The sequence below is a fragment of the Amblyomma mixtum genome, chromosome 2 (assembly GCF_055824585.1).
Source record: "Amblyomma mixtum isolate Tamu chromosome 2, ASM5582458v1, whole genome shotgun sequence".
Taxonomy (NCBI): domain Eukaryota; kingdom Metazoa; phylum Arthropoda; class Arachnida; order Ixodida; family Ixodidae; genus Amblyomma; species Amblyomma mixtum.
Genome location: NC_143013.1, coordinates 275498166 through 275525246, shown reverse-complemented (window position 1 = coordinate 275525246; position 27081 = coordinate 275498166). Strand labels below are relative to the sequence as shown.

The following is a 27081-nucleotide window of genomic DNA, read 5'->3' as shown; positions in this document are numbered from 1 at the left end:
CCCGCAAGTTGCTTGTGAGCGAACGCTAGCTCCTTTCTCGACTTGAAGCGTCTTGAAGCACTTTCCTAACAAAGTATTTCAAGCGTCTGCACTGAAAAACGAACGCTCTAGCTGCGGAACGCAAAAGACCCCCTCGCGGATTCACATCACTCACCGATGTCGCGACTCCATTACACAGGTGCACATCACAAAAGCGCAAATACGTTCTTACCTTTTTTTCTTTTTTCGCACAGTCCATCCGCACGCGCGCGCGAGCGCGTGATACACGGGCACGAGCCGTTGTTTTTGGTGGCGTTCACGGCCCCAGGATAAGTAGTAAGTACACAAATGACAGTCCCAGCAGGCGCAAACAGTCAAGATTAAAAATGGCAGTGCGCATATGCGTTCATATCGCAGGCGCTCGCGCAAATGGCGCACAGCAAGCAACTTTCGCCCGAAGAGATCGCCGACATCAAAGGCGCCTTCCTGCTGTTCGACCGCAACGGCGACGGCGTCATCTCATGCTCCGAGCTCGAGATGGTGCTGTGCGCGCTCGGCGAACGGCCAAGCGCCGACGAGATGGCGCGCATCGTGCGTCAGGTGGACCGGGACTTCAACGGGAGCATCGACTTCCAGGAGTTCCTTGCCTTCATGGTGCGCAAGATGTCGGCACGCATCTACACTCGTGAAGACGTGCTCAAGGCGTTCCAAGTCTTCGATCGGGATTCCAATGGGTACATCACGAAGGCCGAGCTCGCCAACATCTTCACTAACGTACGCGCTTTTCGTGCCGCTTGCATAGCTTGGGCAAATGGTGCAGAAAAGTTTCATTGCACGAATAGCTGAATTTAGCTTCACAGGTATCACGAGGCACACAAATATTGTGACGAACGCTCCATTCAATGCAAGCAGAAAAGTAAATTTTATGAATGCAATAGAATCCAGAGGTGGGCCCGTTGGTTTCTATTGATGACAAAAACAGGTCATATTTAATAGTCAAGCAAACAAGCAACAGCTGTGGCCCGTCTTAAATTATTCTATTTCTCGGGTGTTGTTCTATGCGCTGTTTCCATTATAAATTGCATGAAAATGAGCTATCTAACAAAACATTCTTGATGCAATTGTTTTGGAATGAACTGCCGTGCATAATGTCACTGGAGTTGCCAATGCAGACATGCACCACCAATCATCCTGAACTTCCATCGCATGTGCCTGCTTTTGTCTGTGCGAGTACTTGAAATGATGTTGAAACTGTCCAAGCTGCCTGCTACAATTTCAAATTATTTTTCGGAAACTGCAGCAGTAGCTGTTTTGTCATGCTAAGGAGCAGTGCTACACTACAAAGATACGACTCTTCGTGCTTTCATCTTAGCTAGCTGCGGCATAATTTACCAACTAAAATACATGGCCAACATGGCCATGCAGAAGTAACAGTGTTAATATATTATAATTTAACACCTTAAGGCAGATATGCCCCAAAGAGCATTTAAATTTTCTTACCATCTATTAAAGGGCAAGAACTTTTAGTGCATAGTCTATAGTAGTAGTGTGGGTTGTTACAGTGCTCTCAATGCAATGATTTCAAATTATTTTTTCCAGATTGGACAACACATGACGCTTGAAGAGGCTGAAAAAATCATAGCAGAGGTGGATGCAGACAAGGATGGTCGCATTAACTATTCAGAGTTTCTCAACAAGGTGAGTAGTTCTGCATTAATGCCGCGGTGGCTCAGTGGTTACGGCGCTCGGCAACTGACCTGAAAGACACGAGTTCGATCCCGGCCACGGCGGTCTCATTTTGAGGGAGGCGAAATCCTTGAGGCCCGAGTACTGTGTGATGTCAGTGCACGTTAAAGAACCCCAGGTAGTTGAAATTTCCAGAGCCCATCACTACGGTGTCCCTCATAGACCAGAGTCGCTTTGAGGTGTTAAACGCCTGTAAACCATAAACCTGTTCTGCATTAAATTTTGACACTCCAGTTCTGGCATAATAACACACAAGCTTGTGGAGAAGAAATGCATACTCCGCAGCTTGGAATTCTAGTAACACGCAGATTGGATGGTATGCTCAACTTTGCCCTTGCTCCCAAGGTCACTTTAATGCAAATGTAAGGAATCTTACATTTCTTACCAGCCTCTTCAGTTATGATGCCTGTTACAGGTCATTGATTGCGTTCATAGAGTCTGACACGCATGCTATTAACAAAGACAGGACAATAGCAATGACTGTGTTGAGGAAACAAAGCTTTCTTGCCAAGCTGCATGAGGTGCCACAAGGGGACATTCCAAGAAATCTGTCCCTTGGCGACTGCCCTTCATTTGCATTTAACCACATTCTATATGTGCAGCGTCTTATTTATTATTTAAGCATACTACAGGCTAAACCCTGGCCCAAGCAAGAGCCTCATCAAAACGAAAAGAACACAGATGAAGCAGAGACTCTACAACAGCACAGCTAATTCACCAGTGGGTGCTGTACTCTTGTGACCAACACCATGGGTTGCTATTCTTCCCATTTTCCACCCCCCTGTATGTCATGCATTACACAATATCTAAAACAGCAGTATAGCTAACACTTAATAATTCAAAATCGAAGGAGGTAGAATATTTGTTTCAGTTATTTAAAAGGACACTTGGGATGAATAGAAGTTAGCCTGTTTCGATAGGGTACCATGTTCTAATTGCAGAGAAACCAGTCTCACCAGAAATGGAGCTTCAAAAGCTAGAAAAGTTCACGGTTTATGTGGGGTATAAAGTCCCAAAGCGACTGAGGCTATGAGAGACGCCGTAGTGGAGGGCTCCGGAAATTTTGACCACCTGGGGTTCTTTAACGTGCTCTGACATTGCACAGTACATGGGCCTCTAAAATTTCACCTGCACAGAAATTCGACCTCCGCAGCTGGGAATGAACCCGCGTCTTTCGGGTCAGCAGCCGAGCGCCATAACCACTGAGCCACCACGGTGGCAAAAGCTAGAAAAGACCAAGAAATGAAATATAGGTGTTGCCATCACCGACCGATTTCGCGAGTAAAATGCATGCATCAACACCGATTTTTAGGTGCAGATCCCGGAGGCTATGCTACACCTCTACTCCCTTCAAAACAATGGCAACCTGCTCTTTTCGGTACGGACATCACGAGTTTGAATCGACTGGCTGGAAAATTTCTAAATTCAATTTTTTTTTCATCAATGAACACATCTATTGCTGCTGGTCAAACGTTAGCATTGCCAGAAAGAGCCAGAGAATCAATTTATACTAAAAACAATAATTGTATGTAGTTGTTCTCAGTGACCCTTAAGGAGTGCCTTTTTCATAAACAGGACCTTGAAGAGGCCAAAGCGTCGGTTCGGACAAAGTGGAAGCTTAAATTAACAGGTTCGGATTAACTTTTACCTTGTACGGAATTTTTACTCTGTATCACTGCTAAACTCTGTCTTTATTTCTCCACTCCTGTTTAGCTCCTCAGGTGCTTACAGCAACAGTAAATGAATGAACGGATGAGATTTCACTGTATTCATTTTATAACCTTATGGACACTCATTTTCTTCCCCTCCTCCCTTTAGGTGATGCCAGAGGACAAGTAGCGAGGCATCTCTACTGAAAAGCAACCAGGGAAATGAAAAACAGGTTTAATGACCCCCCCCCCCCCCCCACAGCTGTAGCAACAACGAGCTGGTCATCGCTTGGGCCACTTGGCAGCAGGACCACCATCCTGGTTTCCAAATGTGTGGCTCTTGACCTGTTGCCTCCTGCGCTTCCGTCTTCCGGGCTGCAACAGAGTAAGCAAGTCCCACGACTCGCAGCGCATGACTGCACATCAGACGCTGCAGTGGTACCGTACCCACCTTCACGTCGGCGGGCTTCTCAGGGTTGTAACTCCAAGGCTTCTTTTTCTGCGCATTGGCTGTGAGGAGAGAAGTATCACAAATTGGTCATGCTCAAAGTACAGCTCAAAAATAAAGGACCAGTTACTCATGTCAACCTTTTTGCCTCCGACAGATAAGTAAAGCTTCTCAATGCTATGGTGAACTACAGTCAAGTCCACTTATAACAATACTGGTTATAGCAATATATCGGATATAACACTGGTCGGTCATGGCACCATCAGCTTTGCCATGTGTTCTATGGTAAAATAAACTGCTTATAGCAATGCTGTCAAGGCACATTATTGGTTATAACAATTAAATCTGGTAATTGAGTGTCAACCATTACAGAAAAAGAAAAGAAATGCTACAACCACACCAGCAAAACCATGCTTACAACACAAAAGCGTGCATGTGTGGGGCCGACCAATGGACTAAGCTGGCGCAGCAACGCCACGAAAGCAAAAGAGGCAGGCGTCATCGCATCAGGAGAGCTGCTGCATTGCTGCATTGGCTACGCACGCCATGCGTACCCCCAATCAGTCAGTGCAGCACGCGTGCATGCAGCCAGCACGGTTTTTCTCTTGTCAGCTGTAACCGCACCCTTAGTTCTACATGCTTCTTGAATTTCCCATAAGAATAGCTTCCAAAAAGCCGGCTTGATTCCTGTGACGTGGAGGTGTGCAAAGCTCCCGGTGGCGCAGTGATGGCGGTGCTTTGGTCATCGGTGAACGGTGAACATTGTTCCGGTTCCCTGAAGTTCGATTTAACAAGCTTTTACAGGCATTAGAACAATCAAACCCCTCTGGGTATTTACTGTCAATAAATGCTCTGAAGTTTGTCATCCTTTCTTTTTTTTCGACACAACCCTGTTATAACAATTATTGGTTATAACAATGGTATTTCCATGGCACTTGAATATTGTTATAAGTGGGCTTGACTGTATATTGCTTTCTCTCTACTAAGACCGCACTTCGGATGATTCCCAATTCCCGCACACAAGTGCTCTTTTTTGCGCAATCTGCAGGTACACCTTTTAAATGTGTAATTTGGACACACACATAAACTAATGTGACGATGATGATGATGCTTGCATCATTCCCCCAAGTAATAAGTTTGGCTTGTTCAAGCTTGCTTAACCCCCTTGGCTGATAGACATATTGGATTGCTGAAGTGTGTTTCATAATGCCAACTATAATTAGCCATCATGCCAAACATTGTGGGAGAGTGGAAAACAGCTAAATTCGATAAAAAATGGTTCCTCTAAAAAACAAATGGATTTAGAAACAATGGTTTAATTTAGTACACCCATATCTTATGCAGATAAGTTGATGAAAAAAATTGGATGGGACACTTAAGCTCTGCCTCAAGGGTATGACAGGATAGCGTTAATAGGTTAATGCCAATATATGCAGCATTTGTCATTCTTTACTTTGCATTCATAGATCCCTGGGAGTACTCATACCCCTGCTGGCGCAGTGGGGCAGCAGTTAAGTGATGCGCCATTGCACTGCTATGAGAGGTGCTCCCAGCAGTGCACACTGTGTGGCCCAGGTTGCTCTTCCCGAGCAACCAATAATAACTGCCACCTGCCATTGTAGTGATGCTGCAAGGTCACATGACCTAGGTGGGCCACCTGCCTCCTACGTTGCCCTCTGGGGACCACCTGCCAGAGCCATGCCCATGATTTTTTTATCTCACAACGCCGATGCCGACACCGACAACGCCGACACCAAATTTTCTGGTGAGTGGGGCCTTTAATGCTATCGCGTTAAAAGCTGCATGCAAAACATTCGTTTTATGGCGGCAGCTGTATATGGCATGTTCGGTGAAATCACATCGTCACCTGCACTCTCCCCTTCATCTGTATCCCTCGCTGCGCCTGTCACAGCTTTCATGAGCCTTATATAGACGAGCGACTGTGCGCAATTGTGCATGGCATATGGTCACACACTCCAAATGGCATCGGCATTTAGTACCAACTCAGCTGTCACTGAAATTGGCATTACTACAAGCATTAAAAGTCCAGTGAATTTTTTCTGAACGTAAAATAACCAGCAACATTTAATGAGAGGAATAAAGCAGCCATGATAAAAGTTGATAGCTGGAAAAAGCAGGAATGTTACACCATGGGGAACAAAAAAAAACGTAATTCAATGCAGAGCTTAGCAACGAGAAAGCACCCAAACCCAAACTGCCTTCACAAATATTTCTAGCAGCCAAGTCAGCTTCAACATAAATAAGTATCACGGTGACTGCCATGCAAAACAGCTGAAAAACTAATGCACATTAACCCTGTAATGCCCAGCATGTCACATACGACACAGACTGCAAAAACACGAATCATTTTCCCTAATGCTCACAACAGCATGCCAGTTCCTCACAGTACTGCACAAACAACATATTTCTGAAAGCTCAGCCAAAGTGTCAACAACGCCTGACAGATGCAGTATGCCTGATGAAAGATTATGTACACCAAGAGCTAGCACCACAGGAAACAAATATCCACAGACAAACTATGGCACAGGCAGGTGGTATAATGAGTTTTAATTTTGCTAGCAATTTATTGCATGCACCTGAGTATGTGTGCATATGGTTCTTAGACATTTATTTATCATAACTTGCTAATTTTTATAATACAGTCGTCATAGTTTGCCTAACGAACCTAACTTTTCAGCAGTGGGAGCCAGTAGCAATGAAATGCTTTTATTCAACTTTTAATCGACATTTTCGCTACCTGGGCATTATAGAGGGTTAACACAGTCTGCCATCCTCTGACGCCTTTTTTATTACCTTTGGGAGTCTGAGCATTGTTGTAATCGAAGGGCTGGAAACTGGGTCCACCTTCACTGCCCTCCTCCACTGTTTCACTGGATGGGGTGCTGACATGAGGCGAATTATACGTCTGGCCATCGGGAAATAGGCCCACATCAGGGTCAGGCTTCTTTCGCTTGCCACGTCGTGACTTCTGCAAATCAGACAATTCAGCACGATGCATCCTCTTTGCTCCGCAAGAGGAGCGCCATAAAAAGAGAACTTGATTCATCTTGAGGATTCTTGATGTGATATGACAACTACAAGCTCTCCCGACTGCCGCCCCTCGCCTTATTGTCAGGTCCCTGATGCACTAATTTCTGAGTACACAGTGCCGACTACAAGTACTACATACTAAAAAAGTTGCAGTATACTTCTACGTAAAAGATGACTCTGAATATAAATCAACCGTCCTAAATAGTGCCCCTCACTGGACAAAAAATAGTTGCGCACTGAAGTCGACGCGCAGCATCCTTGCAGCTCTAGCTATTCAAAAAATAAGGATGTGAGCAGCTCTGACTAGAACTATAGCAGTCAGAGCTTAACTTTACAGACTCCTCATTTGTTGAATAATAAGGAGGCAGGTTGACTGTCAGCAGCTCAGATTTAAAAAATATATCACATTATATTTGTGAAATAAGCTCATTCTTTTCCTTATTTCTGATTAGCTAGAAAGTTTGAGTCAGAGACAATGTACAGTGGTGAGCAGCCTTGTCTAGAGCGCTTGAGCAGTGCGCACTTGGTAACAAAAACCGAAATTAGAGAGCAGCCCCTCATTACAGGGCAAAGTTTTCGTGCCTGCTTTGTTTACGAGGCTATCTGGCGCTACTTCCGTGCAAGCGTTGCAGCTGGACCCTAGAGGCTGCCACAAAATCTGGATTTGTTTGCAAGGAAGTGCACCGCCCGAGCACTCTAGACAAGGCTGCTCACCACTGTACATATGTTGTATGTGCTGTGTGTCTGGTAGAGTGTGTGTATGCAATACTAAGTAAGTGCTGATACATACCATCTGTTTCAAATGAAACATGAACAGGATATTTGAAATCTAAATGCAAGAACCCAAAAATATCAGCTCATGGAGAAGAAATGCATGCACTACTTCTATGCAGCAGACTTCCTGCCATCGAAGAGAAAATCAGAGAAAATCAAAGAGAAAATCAAGTGCTTCAGCATTCAGTCTTTGTCACATAAGATCTCCTCATTTTAATGCACCTGTTTTCTTTTTTCTTGTTTGCATTTCACTCCACGCCGACAGTACATGCGTAATTTCTATAAATATTACACATGCATATGGTGTACATGTGTATTGTTTCATATTAAGCCAACTGATGTCAGTTTAATACAGCTGCTGACCGATTTTTCAGACTTGGCGGGAGCTAGAAAAAAAGTCAGAGTTATCAAGCAGCCCGAAAAATCTGTGAACTTGTGCAGCATCACCGTGGGCACCGTGGGCAGCATCAGCTAAGCCACGGCAGACAACTGCAGCTTTCCTGCTATCAACACGATCACGTACTCTTCTTCGTAGGCCACTTCGATGGCAACGTTGAGAGTGCCATTATCTCGATTGGCAACGATGAACAAATAGCCAAGCCAGTCCGTTCGATTGACTCCATTTAAATCCAAGATGGCCCCTCTCACGATGGTGAAGAACTGCTTGGTTGCGACAGCAATGCTACAGTATTCTAGTATACTATAGCAATACCCGCTCGTATATTAGGCTGAAAAAAAGATCTTCACAGTACTGCTAGTGTATAATATAGTCCGAAAAACCGAACTTTTGGACTTCATAGAGTTCAAAATATTGGTCGTGAATATGTACGCATGATCCTATAGGGTGCATGACGGTTCCTCATTGAAGTCCGAAATACTGCGAGTCCAAAAAATCGGTCGGCTACTGTATTTCTGTATAAGTTTTGTCCTCACTAATTAACACGTTTGTGCTGCATGCCGATTTTGCTACCTGGGGCTCCTGACCCTGTCGGGCCTCGAGACTACCTCCTGCTCATATTTCAGAGTCAAAAGAAATAAAAATCAAGAAAGAAAGAACTAGCCCAACAACAAGCTGCAATGGAGCCAGCAGCAATGTCCACTGTTGAGAAAGCTGGCTCATACACTAATAAGCAAACAACACAGCAGAGTGAACACAAGGACATAAGTGCAGCAAAGTAAAGGGCAGAACTTCCAGGGCACATACCTTTGGTGTGCGAAGAGGCTCATTCAAAGCTGTGTCCTCATACGGGGCTGCTGGGGGGGCTTCTTGTTCCTCATCCACCTCCTCCTCCTGCTGCTGCTGCTGCTGCTGCTCCTTTTCAGGGGTCACTTCACTGGTGGAGGCCTCTTCCTCAGCCTGCACCAGAACAGGTGAAGTGGTGTCAACAAATGCACTGAACAGCAATGCACACAATTTCCTGAAAGGCTTCTAGCAAACCCCGAGCAATACGAAATATCAACAAATATTATGATACAGAAGCTGGACAGCCTGCCCCCAAGGTCGTCCACTCCACCATGATCATCGTCATTGTCGTCATCATCGTCATCATCATCATCCTGACTACGCCCACTGCAGGGCAAAGGCCTCTCCCATGTCTCTCCAATTAACCCTGTCCTTTGTCAGTTGCGGCCACTGTATCCCCGCAAACTTCTTGATCTCATCTGCTCACCTAACTTTCTGCCCCTGATACGTTTGCCTTCTCTTGGAATCCACTCCGATACCCTTAAGGACCATCGATTATCCTGCCTTTGCATTACATGCCGTGCCCAAGCCCACTTGTTCCTCTTGATTTCGACTAGGATATCATTAACCCACGTTTGTTCTCTCACCCACTCCGCCCACTTCCGATCTCTTAATGTTACACCTATCATTTTTCTATCCATAGCTCTCTGCGTTGTCCTTAGCTTGAGCTGAACCCTCTTTGTTAGCCTCTACGTTTCTGCCCCATAGGTGAGTACCAGTAAGAACACTGCCCTCAGGTGTAGCTCAATAAAGAAAAATAGAAGACAATGAAGAGAGAGAGAGAGAGAATGCAGTGAAGAAAGGTACGGAAGTGGGTCCAGTGACAAGCACAGAGACACAGAAAAGAGATTGAGACCACAGTGATACTCTGAAGTTTCTCTTCTTTCGAAGGATCGCTTACAGAAATGACAGTTGAACCTGTAAATCTGTGATGACACGCTCGTTAGAGTTGTAAGACGGGGGTTTATTAAAGGTACTGGGACCTTATTAAAGGAGCAGGGCGGCAACAGTCTACGGCCAGCCAAAGCGAGCCCAAAGCACACGCAGCGATGGCACTGCCGCCGCTGCACAGAATGTTCGTCTTCGTCTTTACAATTGCCCCCGGGGAGAAAAGGAGCCAACCTGGCGACTCAGGGCGCGGGCAGGACAGCTGGGTCGTAGAATGGCTTGAGGCGCTGGACGTGAACAGTCTCGCGTCCACGGCGGCGGCGATCAGAAGATGGGTGGAGAGGTTCTACAGTGTAATTAACTGGAGATGTGCGCTCCAGGACGCGGTATGGGCCATGGTACTTGGCAAGAAATTTTGATGACAAACCCGGAGTATTCGTCGGAATCCAGAGCCACACAAGGGAGCCGTTGGCGAAGTGTGGTGTTGTTTGGCTGAGGTCGTGGCGGGATTTCTCTCTGCACTGGGTGTCAGTCGTGAGGGCACGGGCGATGCGGCGACAGTCTTCGGCGTGCTGGGCGGCTTCAGATAGAGGCGTATACTCAGAAGCATCGGGTTGGTACGGGAGAATGGTGTCGATGGTAGCAGAAGGGTGACGGCCGTAAAGGAGAAAGAAAGGAGAAAATCCGGTAGTGGACTGCGTTGCGGTATTGTACGCGTAGGTTACGTACGGAAGGACAAGATCCCAGTTTGACTGATCTGAAGAGACATACATAGACAACATGTCACCGAGAGTACGATTAAAGCGCTCGGTGAGACCGTTGGTTTGCGGATGATATGCGGAGGTGGTTCGATGAATAATACTGCACTTGGTGAGCAGTGCTTTCACAACATCCGACAGAAAGGCGCGGCCTCTGTCGCTCAGCAGCTCGCGAGGGGCGCCGTGACGAAGGATGAATCGGTTTAAAACAAACGAGGCCACCTCTGAGGCTGTGGCGGCTGGAAGGGCTGCGGTTTCGGCATACCTTGTCAAATGGTCAACCGCGACGATAGCCCAACGGTTGCCGGCCGAAGTGTACGGGAGGGGACCGTATAAGTCGATGCCGACGCGGTCAAATGGGCGTGGCGGGCAAGGTAGCGGCTGCAATTCTCCAGCAGAACGATGAGGAGGTGGCTTGCGACGTTGACAGGTAAGGCATGACCGCACGTATTTGCGGATGAATGTGTAGATGCCACGCCAATAATATCGTAGTCGGATGCGATCGTAGGTCTTGAACACTCCGACATGACCACACTCCGGGTCAGCATGAAAATGGGCGCAGACTTCCGAGCGAAGGTGACGAGGAATAACTAGCAACCACTTGCGGCCGTCTGAGGTGTAGTTGCGGCGATAAAGGAGGTTATCACGTATTGAGAAATGGGAAGCATGGCGGCGAAGAGCGCGCGAAGGCGAACCAGCCGTAGGGTTGGTGAGGAAGTCAATAAGAGAAGAGATCCATGGGTCGGCACGCTGCGCCGAAGGCATGGCGCTGATGTGAAGCAGTAGTGAGGAGGCGTCGAAGGCGGAAAGGCTGGAAATATTGGCTGGAAGTGGGCAGCGGGATAGAGCATCGGCGTCTTGATGTTTGCGGCCAGTACGATACACGACACGGATATCGTACTCCTGGAGGCGAAGGGCCCACCTCGCGAGGCGACCGGATGGATCTTTCAGAGAGGAAAGCCAGCATAGCGCATGGTGGTCGGTCACGACTTCAAACGGGCGTCCGTAGAGGTAAGGGCGGAACTTGGTAAGGGCCCAAACTATCGCCAGACACTCTTTTTCAGTGACCGAGTAGTTAGATTCAGCCTTTGTTATCGTGCGGCTGGCATAGGCAACGACGTATTCGATGAAGCCAGATTTGCGTTGTGCGAGTACGGCGCCGATGCCTACCCCACTGGCGTCAGTACGGACCTCGGTAGGCGCGTTTGGGTCGAAATGGCGGAGTATCGGCGGTGCGGTGAGGATACGGCGCAAAGAATCGAAGGCTTCGTCACAAACTTGGGACCACTGAGAAAGGTCGGAACTGCCCGACAGAAGTTGTGTCAAAGGTGCAGCAATTGAGGCAAAGTTGCGTATAAACCTACGGAAGTAGGAGCACAGACCCAGGAAGCTGCGCAGATCTTTGATAGAAGTAGGTCGAGGAAACGCAGCCACAGCACGAAGTTTAGCCGGGTCCGGACGGACACCGTCCTTAGAGACAACATGGCCTAAAATGGTAAGTTGGCGGGCGGCAAAATGACATTTCTTTAAGTTGAGCTGAAGGCCGGCGTCAGAGAGGCAGGTCAAAACGTGCTTCAGTCGGGAGAGGTGAGTGTCAAAGTCAGGCGAAAACACGACGATGTCGTCGAGGTAACAGAGGCAGGTCTTCCACTTCAGCCCACGCAGAATGGTATCCATCATCCGCTCAAAGGTGGCAGGAGCATTACAAAGGCCGAAAGGCATCACAGTAAATTCATATAGGCCGTCAGGGGTTACAAAGGCTGTTTTGGGGCGATCGGCCTCTTCCATGGGTACCTGCCAGTACCCGGAGCGTAGATCCAAAGAAGAAAATATTTCGGCACCTTGCAAGCAGTCTAGCGCATCATCGATGCGTGGCAGGGGATATACGTCCTTGCGCGTGATCTTGTTAAGGCGGCGGTAGTCTACACAGAAACGGATGGAGCCGTCTTTCTTTTTGACAAGCACAACTGGCGAAGCCCAAGGACTGCTTGAGGGCTGAATGACGCCGCTCTTGAGCATTTGGTCGACTTGATCTTCAATGACTTGGCGCTCGGTTGTCGACACACGATAGGGGCGCTGCCGTAGAGGAGTGTGGGCACCTGTGTCGATGCGATGTGTGACAGTCGAGGTTTGGCCAAGGGAGCTGTGATTGCAGTCGAAGGAGGCGCTGAACTGGTGGAGCAAGTGGAGAAGCTGCTTGCGCTGCGGCGGAGTAAGATCTGCATCGATGGAGCGGAGAAACAGTTTTGTAGAGGAAGGAGTGGGCGTAGAAGATGGTGGGCTGAGCGCTGTGAGATTGATGTGCGATGTTTCGTCAATCTCCTCACGGGTTATAATAGACGCGATGGGTTGGACACTGCCGACACATTCGCCACGGCGCAAAGCACTAGGACAGGAGAACGGGTTACAGACCCACAGCACGGATAGGCCAGCACAGATAGTCAGAACGGCGTAAGGCAGGGGAAGACACTTTCGGCGGAGAAAAGTATGAGCGGGCGTGAAAAGTACAGTGTCATCACGGAGAGGGTCACAACAGAGGCGCACAAGGACGGAAGAGCACGGAGGCAGGTTGATGTCTTCGGCGACATACATGGCGACGAGAGAGCAGCGTCCGGCAGCGATTGGGGCAAGGCAGAGAATCCGACTTCAGCGCGAGCGCAATCTATGACCGCAGCATGACGAGACAGGAAATCCCAGCCCAAAATAACATCGTGGGAACAAAACGGCAGGGCGACGAACTCGATTGTATATAGGACGTCCTGAATCAAAACTCGTGCTGTGCAAGCTGCTGACGGCTTGATGTACTGAGCGCTGGCCGTGCGCAGCGAGAGACCGGCAATTGGCGTCTTAACTTTCTTCAAGCGGCGACAAAGTTGTGCGTCTATTACTGAAATTGCGGCGCCAGTGTCGACAAGGGCCATGACAGAAATTCCCTCGACAGAAACGTCAATCAGGTTCGCAGGTGACAGCTGAGGTCTTTGGTAGTTCGACGGGGACGCAGTTCTTGCCTCAGGAACTGCGGCATCTAGTTTTCCTCTTGAGAACTATTAGGTCGGTGACGCATCGGAGAGATGGAGCGGTGTCGCGGCGAAGGGGAACGGCGATCGGCAAGTTGTGAGCGTTCGGGGGAGAACGGACGAGTCGACGGACGGGGCTCAGCAGACGCAGAGTACTGACGCGCTGGAGGCCAGTACCCGGCCGGCGGTGTCGAGACTGGGAGACGGCGACGACAATAGCGGGCTACGTGTCCAGGCAATCCGCAGGTGTAGCAAATAGGCCGGTTATCCGTCGTGCGCCAGGGATCTCGGCCTCGTGGAGAGGGTCGCATATAAGGTGCCGGCGCTGGTACGGGCACTGACACCGTAGGGTACGTAGGCGGCTGAGTTTGAGCAACGACCTCGGCGTAAGTCAGTGGACGGGCGGCAGGTCTTGGGACGACGTTGGCATAACTCAGAGGCGTGGCGACAGGTCTGGGAGCGGCGTCAGCGTACGTCAGTGGAGCAGCGACACGTGATGGTAAATGGGCGGACGGAAGCGCCTCAGCAACCTGCTCGCGAATAGCATGTTGGAGAGCCGGAGCAAAATATGGTGGCGACCCCTGAGGGCTAGGCAAAAGAGAAAGCTGACAGGCCACCTCCTCACGCACAAAGTCTTTGACTTGCTGCAGCAGAGAGGAGTTATCAGCTGCGGGTGTCAGTCCAGCAAGTGACTCTACATGAGCTGAATGCTGACGAGTCAGGACCCGCTGCTTCCGCAGCTCCTCGAAGCTCTGGCACTGCGTGATGACTTCTGAAACGGTGCGCAAGTCCCGCGCTAGCAGCATTTGAAAGGCGTCATCATCAATACCTTTCAGGATCTGCTTTATCTTGTCAGCTTCCGGCATGCTGACGTTCACTCGGTTGCAGAGGGCGATTACGTCTTCTATGTAGCTAGTGAAGCTTTCGCCGACCTGCTGCGACCGTTCACGCAAGCGCTGTTCGGCACGGAGTTGTCTGACGGCTGGGCGACCAAACACTTCGGGGAACTTCGTCTTGAAGGCCGACCAAGTTCCAACGTCCCCTTCATGGTTGCGGTACCATAAATTGGCGACACCAGTAAGATAAAAAATGACATTGTTTAGCTTAGTCTCGTCGTCCCATTTGTTATAGAGACTCACACGTTCGTAAGATGCGATCCAATCTTCCACGTCCTGCTCATCTGTTCCGCTGAAGACAGCCGGGTCCCGCTGGCGAAGGGAGCCGGCACAGATGACAGTCGGTGGGCCTGCTTGCACGGCTTGATTTTGGGTGTCCACAGGCATAGCAGGTGGTGGAAGAGTGCGGTTACGGAGCTCCAGAGCCGATATCGTTACCCGGCGACTCCACCAAATGTAAGACGGGGGTTTATTAAAGGTACTGGGACCTTATTAAAGGAGCAGGGCGGCAACAGTCTACGGTCAGCCAAAGCGAGCCCAAAGCACGCGCAGCGATGGCACTGCCGCCGCTGCACAGAATGTTCGTCTTCGTCTTTACAGAGTGTACATGAACTTGACCTGTGTGTGTGTGTGTGTATGGTTTGGCGCCTTTGATTTTAATGATGAATAACTACCAACTAGCCCAACAACAAGTTCTTCTATGAACTTGAACTCGCAGTGAGAACCCCCCTGTGAGCACGGTAACACGAACCAGCTTTGCATGCTGAGGTCCTATTTGTGCAATGCAGTTGTTGAACTTCCCTCTTCGAAAAAATTGAGTTTTTCCATAGAACATTTCTTACCCACAGGAAGCCATCACATCTCCACAATTGAGTCAAAAGTCTCAAAAGCCGCAACCAAGCTTAGAAAAATGCTGTTGCAAATAATTACTACGCTACAGCACATTTTGAATCGTGATTTGTGGTGGGCGATTGTGAGTGCAGTGCTCTAAGAAAAGAACACAGTATCAAAATATTGATGCATTTACCATGCAACACATTTTGCCGACAATGAACCTTAAATGAAAAAAGAAAGACGGAAAGAACCTGCAGTGACTGCAAACAGGACTTTACAAATAATGCACCGTAAAGTGTGTGTACTTCCCCACAGTTGTTGATATCCATTATGCGTGCACAGCAGAACCATGTACTTACAGCACGGAGCTCAGGACGGTTGCCAGCTGGCGTTCTTGAAGCTTCCTCACCTTCGGAGGCATCCTGCTCTGCAGCGGCCTTGTACTGCAGTCACACAAAGTGTTAACATGAATCAGTGTTTCCTTCAAAACTGCTGCAAACTACGTTGTGGGCTGTTAGGCCCTTGCCTTTATTTTTTTTTGCCTGACGAAAACAGTCACTTGACGCCGATAAAGGCAAGGTATTTTAATTTTTTTGGTGCAGGAAGTTTAACCAGCAACTGCATGGGGAACCAGCGGCTTTCAAAAGGTGCCGAGGAGTCCTGTATGACAAGGATTTCATCCCTTCCCATCTAACAACATGCATACAAGAAAGAGCATGCGAATGCATGGCTAAAAAAATGTTCAAAATCTAACACTGACTGGCTACACAGCGAAACAGTCTGCTATGAGCAATTACAGCCTAATTAGAAGAGGTGCCTCAGTAGTACTGTACCGTGGGGCTCCTTTCTGCGTCATAACAGGTGTGCATCTGTACGTTTCACATACCAGTTCAAGAAATAATAAGCTTCAGAACAAAATACATAAACATCGATGAAAATAAAGCAAGTGAAAAAAAGGTAAGTGTTCAGGCAGGCATGGATAATGAATATAAGTGATAGGGGAACCCGAAAAGCAATGCAAGGAGCACAAGGGTTCCACATAGCTCAGTTTGAGAACAACTGAAATGCAGGATACCTAAGTAATACACCCACCTCTTCTGATATGGTAACACAGCATATTTCACCTTTTGCTGTCAGACAAGCATCAGCATACCCGGAAAGAGCTGCGGAATCGTTTTTACTCGGCACAAAAACATGATGGCACTATCAGTGTCCCTCTAAGACAGGCTGGCAGCGAACTGGCAGCGAACGTTACATGCACGAAACAGCAGCAGTGAACGCAGTGCAACCACTTACCCGCTTGTATGGCAGGACAAAGCTATTGGCCCTTGACTGTGCACGTGGAATCTGCAATTAAGAGTAAGGGGCCATTGGCACAACAGCCTCAATGGCTGAATGCTAATGAAGCAGATCACAGGGCACGTGTAACTAGGCCACGCTGGGCTGAGTCACCACCTCTGTGCTCAATTTGAGGTGTCCAGACTGAACTGTTGTGCAATCACTACTATTCAGGAATGCGTATGCTGTGTTTGCACCTGGCTGCAGCGTACACACAACTCACAAAAAGAAGAGGTGCGAATGCAGATGCCGACAGGAAGCAGAGGTGAACAAGGGCAGTGAAAGTGCCACGGTACAGCGACTTTTCAACAAGGAGATTTGTCTTCATCAGTGCCGCGACACTGACAAGTGCTCTGACTGAAACTCAAGCACAGAGTTGAAGTACTACAATTCCTACCAAAGGCAGCATTTGTGATCCCCTGGACCATTAGAATGAAAGATAATCAGCCATATTCAGTTAAAGTCATGCATAGCTGGTGCACAATCCAGGAGTGTTGGCGGGCCTCTCCAATATCAAGCAACGCCCCCTATGCAGATGCGGCGGCTATATTAATGAAAGTAAAACCATGCACACAGAAGCAAGTGCACAAGACTGTAAAATTCCACGGCCGGCATGTGGTATACCTTGGCTGCCAGTGCTCCCAAGCTTGGCACTGCTTTGGTCACCAGTCGTGACGTGCGCTTTTCAGCAGGCACACGCTCTCCGTCTTCATCTGCATGAAAAGCCATCCGCACGAGGATCAATGACGGCAGTTTTAAACATTCAGAGGGTTACAACAAGGAGCCTGAACAACAAGGGACAAGCTGCTCAAAGAACACTGGGCTCAAGCACTTGGCATCAGCAGTGGCTGCCTTATGGTGCAACTGGAAGCAATGCAAAATGCCAGCACGTCTAGATTTTAGTGCCCACATAGACTGCAACAGACAAGTACTCAGCAAAAAGAAAAAAAAAAATTCTGCTGCACAGCCCAGCCCTTAATCTAAAAAACTACATAGAGGTGGCATGCCTAAAGATGGGGCGGTAACTTAGGCAAAACGCAACGGTACTCTATGAATGAAGAAATGACGTTATGGCAATAACAATTCGGCACAAAACCCAGATGTAGTGAGCATAAAGCTCAGCTGTAAGAGTGAACACAAATAATGGGCTCTTTGTGGATAATGCATAATACATACTAACATGGAACGGTTCTGGTTCTGGCAAATGTGAATTTGAGCCCACTTTCTAAACCATTTTCTTGACTACAATGCAAGGAAATGGTTTATGGGGCCAGAAATGCCAAAGACAGTAAGCACAGGAGGCGCAAGCACAGGAAAGGTTTGGTTTGGCTAATAGGGTTTAACGTCCCAAAGCGACTGAGGCTATGAGAGACGCCGCAGTGGAGGGCTCCGGAAATTTCGACCACCTGAGGTTCTTTAACGTGCACTGACATCGCACAGTACACGGGCCTCTAGAATTTCTCCTCCAAAGAAATTCAACCGCCACGGCCGGGATCGAACCCGCGTCTTTCGGGTCAGCAGCCGAGCACCATAACCACTGAGCCACCGCGGCGGCAAAAAAAAAAAACGAATGTGAGCCCACTTTCTACACCATTTTCTTGACTACAATGCAAGGAAATGGTTTATGGGGCCAGAGAATGCCGATGACAACAGCAAGCACAGGAAAGGATTGAGCCAGAACACGTGGCAAAGGCATGTCACCCGGCAAGCCATGCTGGCTTACTCACTTGCTTCGACTCGGTGCTCACCTAAAGCTGCTGGAAGGTGAACAAAGGACTGAGGTCGCACACTCACCGAGAAGAGTGGGCAGTGACAGGTGGGCATCGTCATGCTTGGGTCGATCGTGGACGCAGTGCAACACACTGTCCAAGTCCACCTGTGCAGGCACTGGCCACGACGACTCCTCAGACACCAGGGCCTGTGCAGCAAAAACAAAAAAAAAAACAAAGAAAAGCGGCAGATGAGCAGTGCAGGCAAGTTTCACCTATTCGGGCATTCTTTCCGATACCGCACATATAACACCACTCTTACTCCAGAATATTCTAAAAAAATAATAAAAAGCAATGTCAAGTAACACACACTGTTAACATCTGTGTTCACAGGATGAATCTTCATAGTAGTCACAAAATTAATGAAGGCTTTGCAACCTGCCTTCACCAAACCTAATATAAGAGATATGAGGTTAGTCAATAAATGTCAATGGTATTAAGCACTTTTGAGAATGCAAAAAAAAAAAAAAACAGCAAAAATTGCTGCGGTACAAGTGAAAAGAATACACCACAAAATCTGCCCCAAGCAATCTTCCATGCAGTTCAACCTTCACAAATAAAAAAAAAATTCAAAGAAAATACGCCTCCTAAATTTAGGAATTTGCTATTAGTGATCTAGGGGGAGAATTTGATTCACCAGTTGATGGTCAGCACTGTTCTTATACCAGCAGGACTAAAGGGCAACAAAAGATGAACGACTTGACTCTGCCCTGTTTTCTCTGGTGTGCTTCATGTGTTAGGTGTACTTAAAGCACTAGCTGACATTTATATCAGTATAATACTCCAATGAATGCTGCACTCTAGAAAAATATCCACAGCAAACACGTTTTCATAATTTTCCTCTGTCTGTCAGTCAGGAAAGGATGTTACAAAGCTAGAAGAGAGAGAGAGAACATTTTGAAGTCACTGCAATGCATAGCTGGTATCATGTTGTGACATAACATAGTTTCTGGGGACATTAACAGTGATAAGGCCATCTACACGGCCATGCTTTGTCGTTTTCTCTTAGCTAACAGCATGGACCACTATAGTCTGATAAAGCTCGAGAATGGAGCGGCAAATGCCCCTCGAAGGAGACCCTCCAGTCAGTGGTGTCCACCGATTCTCATGACCACACGGTTAATCCCCTTGGACTTGCTAGTGTGACATCACAGGGGGTGGCAGATGAAACAGGATTAGACATGGCCTAATCGGATTAACCACGGCGTCATGAAAATTGCTCCACACTTGGCTGGAGGGCCTACTTCGAGGGGGAATCTTCTGCTTCGTTCTTGTGCTGCACCTGACTCTAGTTAAGCCAGCACACTCAAGCCAACACAATGACAAGAAATCTATTATAACATTATGCAAGTTAAGTTGTTGCTGTTGGCCTCTGGTTCAATGGCAGATACCCAGGGTGGGGGATTGGCCAGGGTGTGTTGCAAACTCAGACAGGATATACATGTTACTTAGTTAACTTTTGACGTAAAAATATTAATGTAATTTTTAAGCTTATAACTAACAAAGGAATCTCCCTGATGCTATGATATATCATAGAGATTTGCAGATTGGCTTCAGGACATGTTCCCTGACGCTTGCACCACAGGGGAGGAGCACAAGGATGGAAAGAGCAAGCCCTAATTGAGTGAGGGGGATCTCCAAATAAGTTCTTCTCTGAGCAGCAAAGCACCAGCAGTAGAGAAAAAAGCAGTAGAGAATCAAGTGATTCAATTCACCCCATGACTCATAAAGGTTCACTAAAGAGAACAGCGATTGATGTAAAGATTCATTCTTGGTATTCTGCAGCACATGAGAGCCATGAACGCCTTGCATTGGCGGGCATAAATAGATATTCCAAGGCAACGCCAAAAGCTGAAAATCCAGTGTAGCAAGGAGAGGCTTATGGTGAGTTAAGATGCTAGAAGTGCTGAAAATGTGAGATTGTCAAGTGAGCAGTGTTTGGAATAAACAAGATAAAAGGTCCACAGAGGGCGAAATTTGCTAAAAAAAAAATCATCCACTACATTAGATGCAGTGTGACAATTCCCAGGTGCTCAGTGAAATTGCACTTCTTTAACATGTGGTGGGATGGAAAGAAACTGCTCCGAAGAGCGTCACTCGAGCCTTCGAATGCAGCCAAGACAAAAAGGTAAGTTCTGATAGAGTCGTCAGAGGTTTTCTCTTCTTTTGAGCTTCAAGAAAATGACAGTCTTGGAGCTCATCTGTAAGGTCTAACTGTGTCTCACAGACCAAACCAACATACAATTATTTTTAAAATTCACTTTAGTGCTCCTAAAATTCCAAATAAACATCATTACTCAGATAAATATGAGAAAAGAACTGAAAATCTAATTTGTCCATGAAAAGGCTTCCTGCTAGACCAATACTGCATGGTTTTAATCATTTTAAAACATCTATAAATCACTGTTTATGAACACCATTCCCTCTATGAACTATTCTTTTATGCAAAGTATGGACTGCTGTTAATCAGTTCACACAAGGTTCAGCTTTCCGTACAATGTACTCTTCTTCACCTCAGTAAACATGACACTCTATCAGCTTCCTTCTTCTTCTTCAGAGGTGTTGCACAAAAAGAAAGAAGTAGGCTGCCCTGAAGGAATTGATTTCTTGCTCCGCAAGCCTAGCACAAGCACCATAAAAAAACAAATTCAACATTACTTGACTCATTTCATTAGTCGCTTATGTCACTTCTTCACTTATGTCTACACCAAAAGGCATTTTATGAGAGCCCTGGTGAGCTGGCACCATGACAAAAGAGGAAGAAAAGGACACCTTCCTCATAGAGGCAGAAGTAGTGAAGCATCATCTATTGAGGCAATGTGCCAATAGTGGAAGAAGGAAAATGGCAGATCTAAGCATTGTGCTGCCTATTTCAGGATGTGTTTTCCAAGACACCCTAAGGAGCAACCTGAGGGAAGAGAGCTGGTTCAAAGCACTGGACTGCTGACATTGAAGCAGGAGCAAAGGAGGTTCTTGCTAATGTCATCAAAGATAACCATACATGCAGATGATAGAAGTGAATTCAAGCTGCTGATATATAATAAATCAGAGAAAACACAGCTCTAAGTCAACCCTCAAATCATCCCTTACTCAGTGACAGGATGTAAGCAACAGAAGAATGGGAATTGTTACGGACAGTGCAGCACAATACTCACACAAGCAGGAACCTGACAGATGCAAAGTTTCGGAAACAACGAATAGCCAACGAAGTTCCAAGCAGCATTTTTGCAAAGTCAATGCAGAGACGAAATTCTACATTCGAAATAAGCCCAGTACAATTCTGCAGACATTGCAAATGCCAAGCCGTACAAAAAATCTCTGCCTCTCCCGTAACCGAGAGTAGAGTAAGCATGAAATGTTTACGGGCCTAATGTCATCTCAGTGGACACCCGAACCGGAAAAGGCCACCACTGCCTTGATGCCTTGCCATTTGAACACAAGGTTTTTTGAGGAAAGGAAATTACTGCCATCTTGGTGGACGGAACTGCACAGTAAAGGAAGGGAGGAACTGCCACCACTTGTTCAGCGGGATGCCTTGCCCTTTGAACTCAGCGCTTCTCCCCGGGCCCCTGTGCGCCTGCGTGACAACGAAGTGTATCGTGGCATTTATGTGCTTTTTGCACGCGTTATTAGAAATCGGAAATTATAATTCCGTGCATTATCAAACGCACAGCTCGACTGATATCTTGATAAATATTGAGAAGGCACTGGCAGCAGTTATTTTTTGTGACTCGTTTGGAGACCAACCGGCGCTTGCATGCCGGTCGCGTAGGAGGGCTTAGAGAGTCTCGTTAAATCTCGCCCCGATGTTCTCATTTCAGAGCCCGGATGACAGGAATTTAGTGGATTTCAGTGCCCGGATGATGGCTCTCGGTCTCGGCGTGACGTCACCACACTGCCGACAACGGGAGCTAAAAGCATTTCATGCTTAAAAACCGTATACACTCCCGTAATAAACCCACTTTTTTTGGGGGAGAATTCATTATGCGGGAAAAAAAGTTTCAACAGATTTTTTTAGGGAGGCTTGAAATTTCATATACATCCGTCCGTCCTTCTGTCACCACCAAACGTGCATGATCAGATGCGTTCGTGTTGCTGGTGTTTAGCATCGTTCGCTTTGACGCAATCCGGCATTTTTGTGGTAGCCAGCGGCGCGGGCCAATCGCGGTGAGATAAAGCGAGCATTCTGAACACCGGCCCTGAAGGCCAGGTGTACATTTTTTACACGAGGTTACGAGTGTGTAATGCAAATGTTTAAGCCTCAGCTTAGGGCACACAACATCTTGACGCTCTCAACTGTCCAAAACAGCTGGTGGGCTGCGCTTTGGAAGTCATTGGGCGTCACCGACTGCTGGCCACTTCACTAGACCAAGAGTCAACCTAAGAATAGTCTAAGATATGGCTCTGCTTGCAAGCATCGGCGCCACCAGGAACAAAGCCTACGGTCCACGCATTGTCGGCATCCACATCACACGCATAGCACATTCATTAAAATTTACTACCACCACCTGTCAAGTTCGCTGAGCGCACAGCTTCTTCACAACCCCCCCCCCCCAACCCCTCTGGCAGGAGCTCTCCTCAAAAGACAAACATGCCGTGATGTGATGTTATCAGCAGGCAGCATCTTGGCGCACTACCAAGGTCTGCACCAGGGACGGCGCGAAAACTGAGAATACAAAAAGCTAAAGGTTAAAATAAAAAAAAGTAACTTCTGTACAGCGAAATTGGGGGGCAGGTGTATCATGCAAGTGGGTTCATTACGCGAGTATATAAGGCAGATTACACCTGAAATTTGGCAGAATCGCGCGAAAGTTTCATGATGACAAAACACGAACCGCCAAAAGAGGAACGTCTACGATCGCAATGAGCGAACAAAGTTGACACAACGTGCCGCGCTCCAGCGTGATCGGCGCCTTTCCATGGCAAACGCACCAGTCTATGCAACTTTCACTTTCGTAGCATCGTACCAAGTGACAGTACGGCCGTTCATGTCCAAAAGCAGCATAAAACAGGACATATAGCAAAGAAGGCAGGGAACGAGCGGCCACCACTGCTCGGTTGCCCATGCAATTCAGACACCGACAACAGATTTGCTGTGGCAGCAGGGACGGCAGAGAGCAGCGACAATGCGAGGTGAAGAGTCCATTTCTGTGAAAAATAGCAAAGGGGCCGACCGGGAGACTATGTTTTTTTTAGATGCGGGAGAGATGGGTGCTTCCAATCCCCTGCCTCCATCTCTTTCTCCACCTCACGCGTAGCGGCCATTATGCTTTCGTCATGCAATCCGGACTGGAGCCTGACAGCTGCTGCCACACTCGATTTATCAATGCGACCACGAAATGCTTCTCCATGTTTACGACTTTGATGAACAGAGGTTTACTGTTATTGACGGCTGCGCCGTTTCATCTACATTTGTTTTTCATTTTGGCTTTCTCTCTGGCCAGTCCTCTCGAGTCTGCCAGTGAAAACTTGAGGTAACGAAAACCTGCATGCGACAAAAAACTGCGGACTATCTGGACTTCGTTATATGCAGACCTAACTGTACTACCAATACTTTACCACCTTAATTAATATTTCCAACACTACTTGTCATTCGAGTGAAAACAGTTTTCCAGCATCTAAGGGAAATCAGAGCAGACTCAAAACATCAAAACACCCGCCATGCATCATGGACACTCAGTTATGCTAGCCCTGGCAGCTAGATTACGAGACTGCATTGCAAGCAACAGCAATTGAAGTACCAACGCCCAACGAAGCTGCATGGAGTGCTGGGGAGCAAAGTACTAAAAGTAATTTTCACCTTCCGAGTAGAATTCATGCTCTAATCGCACTGAAGTGCACTTTACTTTCACTTAGACAGTCTCGATCTACAATGGCGCTTGCTGGAGCGAATCAGTTATCATGATGAACTTTGGACCAGCACACCACAGAAGCATTTCCCCTGGATGAAACCACTGAAACCCTGCAACCCAAATGCTTAGTGTGAGTGTGGAAAACTATATACACACTGAAGGCTTAAATTTGCTTCTCTTCAGGCACTTTGACCTTCTTGCTCATAACAGGCAACCCTGGGTGTAGTAACACCTATGTGTAGTTGAACTGCTCAGTGCTGTAGTGCGGAATTATTGTGGTCTAAGGCAACAAAGGGCACAAGCATGATAACTTTGAGAGTGATTTCGTTTCAATTTTACCTGTGCCTCACAAATCTGCAAGTGAAATAAGATTATGAAGGCCAAATGCATGCAGTGCATGGGAAAGGCCAGCTCCTGAGCAGTTTGGTTTATGAATGCTCACAACAATACAGATGTGCAAAAAATGTATTTACATGAGTTCCACTCTAAAGTCAATATCACATGTCACACATATAACAAATTACAGCAATTATACTGATAGCCATATCAACTAACAATGCAAGCGAGTTAAAGTTCCCAAGGTGAAGACAGAAGACACACTGTGAAGACAATTTTCTTTTTCTTTCAAGTTGCTCAGGCTTGAAATGTGTGCTGCAACCACTCACATAACAGTGCCTCATAACCTGACTTACGTTTTGCAAGTAATGACAGGCAATCTGGAGCCAAGCATGTGCTGTGATGCTTTTAACTTTTTTTCTACTTCATGCTCCAATGGGTAATTATATCTTCGTATGGTCGGTAGCAGCAGTTACGTGTGCTAATGCCTTGCACTAAGGGTACAGCTCTTCTTTCACTGCCTTGCAGGACTTGAACTCTCTTTCTCTTCTTTAGCTGCCTTGGTTGGTCCAGCAGGTTCATCGGCCAGTGGCACAGTAACCATGGCTGCCGCTGGAACAGCCGCCTTGGACGGACCTTGGCCCTTGGCCGCCTTGGACGGGCGTGGCCCTTGCAAACCTTCCTGCACAGGCTGCATTGTACGCACCAAAGGCCATACCCGTTATATCATCTACCGAAATCTTACCGACCTGTTAGCGAAATCATGCTCTACTGAAAGCGCTGTTTGTTCACCCTGCAGTACCCTCATGAGTGAGCTGGTTGGTTGGTTTATGGGGTTTAACGTCCCAAAGCGACTAAGGCTATGAGAGACGCCGTAGTGGAGGGCTCCGGAAATTTCGACCACCTGGGGTTCTTTAACGTGCACTGACATCGCACAGTACACGGGCCTCTAGAATTTCTCCTCCAAAGAAATTCAACCACCGCGGCCGGGATCGAACCCGCGTCTTTCGGGTCAGCAGCCGAGCACCATAACCACTGAGCCATTGCGGCGGCTGTGTGAGTGAGCTCTTACCTGTTGCCAGAAGTGTTTATTATTGCCCTCAAACTGTGTTTCTGCAACCAGAACTTGATGAATTTAGCATCAATGACACATTTCAGAATACCCGAAGGTCGCCAAAGGTCCCTCCCTTGCATCAGATACCCGAAACATCCTCGTCTTCTCTCTTCAATCCAGTCTGTTTTCACTGTGCAACTTTTTCATATTTTTATAACGCAGGTAAAAGGCCCAGCATTAGGTGCCACGTGACTGCACAGATCAGCTGAGAACCCCAGGACTACAGCAGACTGTTAGACACCAGGGGGCCTCACCACGGGCACATGCCTTACTACAGGGCCCACGAATAGAACAACTTGGTGTGGACCGAAACACGAATCAGACTTTTGAGTGGTCACATCAAAGAAATGCGGGAGCATTCAGCTACCACCTTCTGGGTGAGGGGCACCTCCCGAGCCTTGAGGATGATGGAGTGCAGTTCGTTGAGGTTCTGCCGCACCAGGGGAGGGCACGGATTGCAGCAGGCCATGATGCCCTGCTGCTCCCTGGGACATCAGATGACGTAGCACATCAGGGAAAAAGTACTAGCACAGCAAGGGTCGTGCGCATAGCCTAGAATTCAACCGCAAAATAGTATTGCACATTGTGCACCGCAAGCTCTTCAACCAGAATTCATTCCCATAGGAGCTCAATTGAAACATGCACCGACACAAAAAAACTTCACAAGAAGCAGAAAAGACGGAGCGAAAAGAGGAAAGACGGCATCTAAAACGACGTGTCTCGTCGAGTTAAGCATGAATACGTGCATTTCACGCAGATCGGGAGATATTATGTTTAATGCACACTGTTAAGGGGGACGAGGGTCTTAAAACTAACTTTTTTATTTATGGTTAGAATCTCATGAAATTTTGCACACAGACGCGTTTTTTTCTTTTGGTTCAAAATATGTAATCATAATTGAACTGGTGGTCTTAAATCTTACAAAGTCTGGAATGTAATAAGGTAATTTCTTACGGAGCTTTAATGAACTTTCTCACTGCATTTTGATGCTTTTAAGAAAGTTCCCACACCCGGTCACATTCTTCATTTTCCTTTACAGGCATGTCACCCTGATATACTATGTCGAGAGTAAAAGGTCGCAGTATTTGACACTGCAACTCGTTAATCTAATTGTAAATTGTAAATTGCTATTTATACGTGGCCTAAACAAAAAAAAGTAAGAATGTCATCAGGTATGGGAATTAGCTGGCTATCAATTCATGTAATTAAAAGCAACAAAATGCAATGAGAAAGTTCAATAAAGTCGTGTAAGAAATTACCTAATTACACCCTAGAATTTAAGATAACTTTTGATCTAAGACCACCAGATCAATTACGACTACATTTTTAGAATCAGAAGAGAAAAATGCATCTGTCTGCAAAATTTCATGAGATTCTAGCCATAAACAA

General features: G+C 47.1%; 3 protein-coding genes across 13 annotated transcripts in view; 1 reads left to right on the top strand and 2 right to left on the bottom strand.

The window, feature by feature from the left end:
• The window catches only part of LOC149364071 (ubiquitin carboxyl-terminal hydrolase 48-like), a 49926-nt gene extending 49230 nt beyond the window's left edge, over window positions 1-696 (bottom strand). Inside the window, exon 1 of one of the 3 annotated variants that reach the window (XM_089574074.1) lies at window positions 212-696. In XM_089574074.1, the coding sequence (XP_089430200.1) occupies window positions 212-238 (27 nt within the window). In that variant the 5' untranslated portion in view covers window positions 239-696. The remainder of the gene's footprint in view (window positions 1-211) is intronic. The other 2 variants (XM_089574071.1, XM_089574072.1) reach the window with 2 other exon arrangements.
• LOC149364070 (neo-calmodulin-like) lies at window positions 13-26522 on the top strand. Of its 5 annotated transcripts, none has more exons than XM_089574084.1 (6): window positions 13-178; window positions 234-315; window positions 397-753; window positions 1579-1677; window positions 3301-3355; window positions 3544-3961. In XM_089574084.1, exons 3-6 carry the CDS (start codon window positions 409-411, stop codon window positions 3579-3581), a joined length of 537 nt encoding a protein of 178 aa, XP_089430210.1. In that variant the 5' UTR covers window positions 13-178; window positions 234-315; window positions 397-408; the 3' UTR covers window positions 3582-3961. The 5 variants fall into 5 exon arrangements, with proteins under 5 accessions (XP_089430210.1, XP_089430212.1, XP_089430213.1 ...); XM_089574086.1 differs by having other exon boundaries at window positions 373-753; XM_089574087.1 differs by lacking the exons at window positions 3301-3355; window positions 3544-3961 and adding an exon at window positions 25855-26522 and having other exon boundaries at window positions 15-178.
• The window catches only part of Rrp6 (exosome component Rrp6), a 105580-nt gene continuing 82093 nt past the window's right edge, over window positions 3595-27081 (bottom strand). For 2 of the 5 annotated variants that reach the window (XM_089574079.1, XM_089574075.1), the window contains exons 13-20: window positions 26063-26177; window positions 18416-18539; window positions 17246-17334; window positions 16580-16630; window positions 15643-15726; window positions 8852-9010; window positions 6637-6811; window positions 3595-3884 (exon numbers count right to left, since the gene is read on the bottom strand). In XM_089574079.1, the coding sequence (XP_089430205.1) occupies window positions 3610-3884; window positions 6637-6811; window positions 8852-9010; window positions 15643-15726; window positions 16580-16630; window positions 17246-17334; window positions 18416-18539; window positions 26063-26177 (1072 nt within the window). In that variant the 3' untranslated portion in view covers window positions 3595-3609. The remainder of the gene's footprint in view (window positions 3885-6636; window positions 6812-8851; window positions 9011-15642; window positions 15727-16579; window positions 16631-17245; window positions 17335-18415; window positions 18540-26062; window positions 26178-27081) is intronic. The other 3 variants (XM_089574077.1, XM_089574078.1, XM_089574076.1) reach the window with 3 other exon arrangements.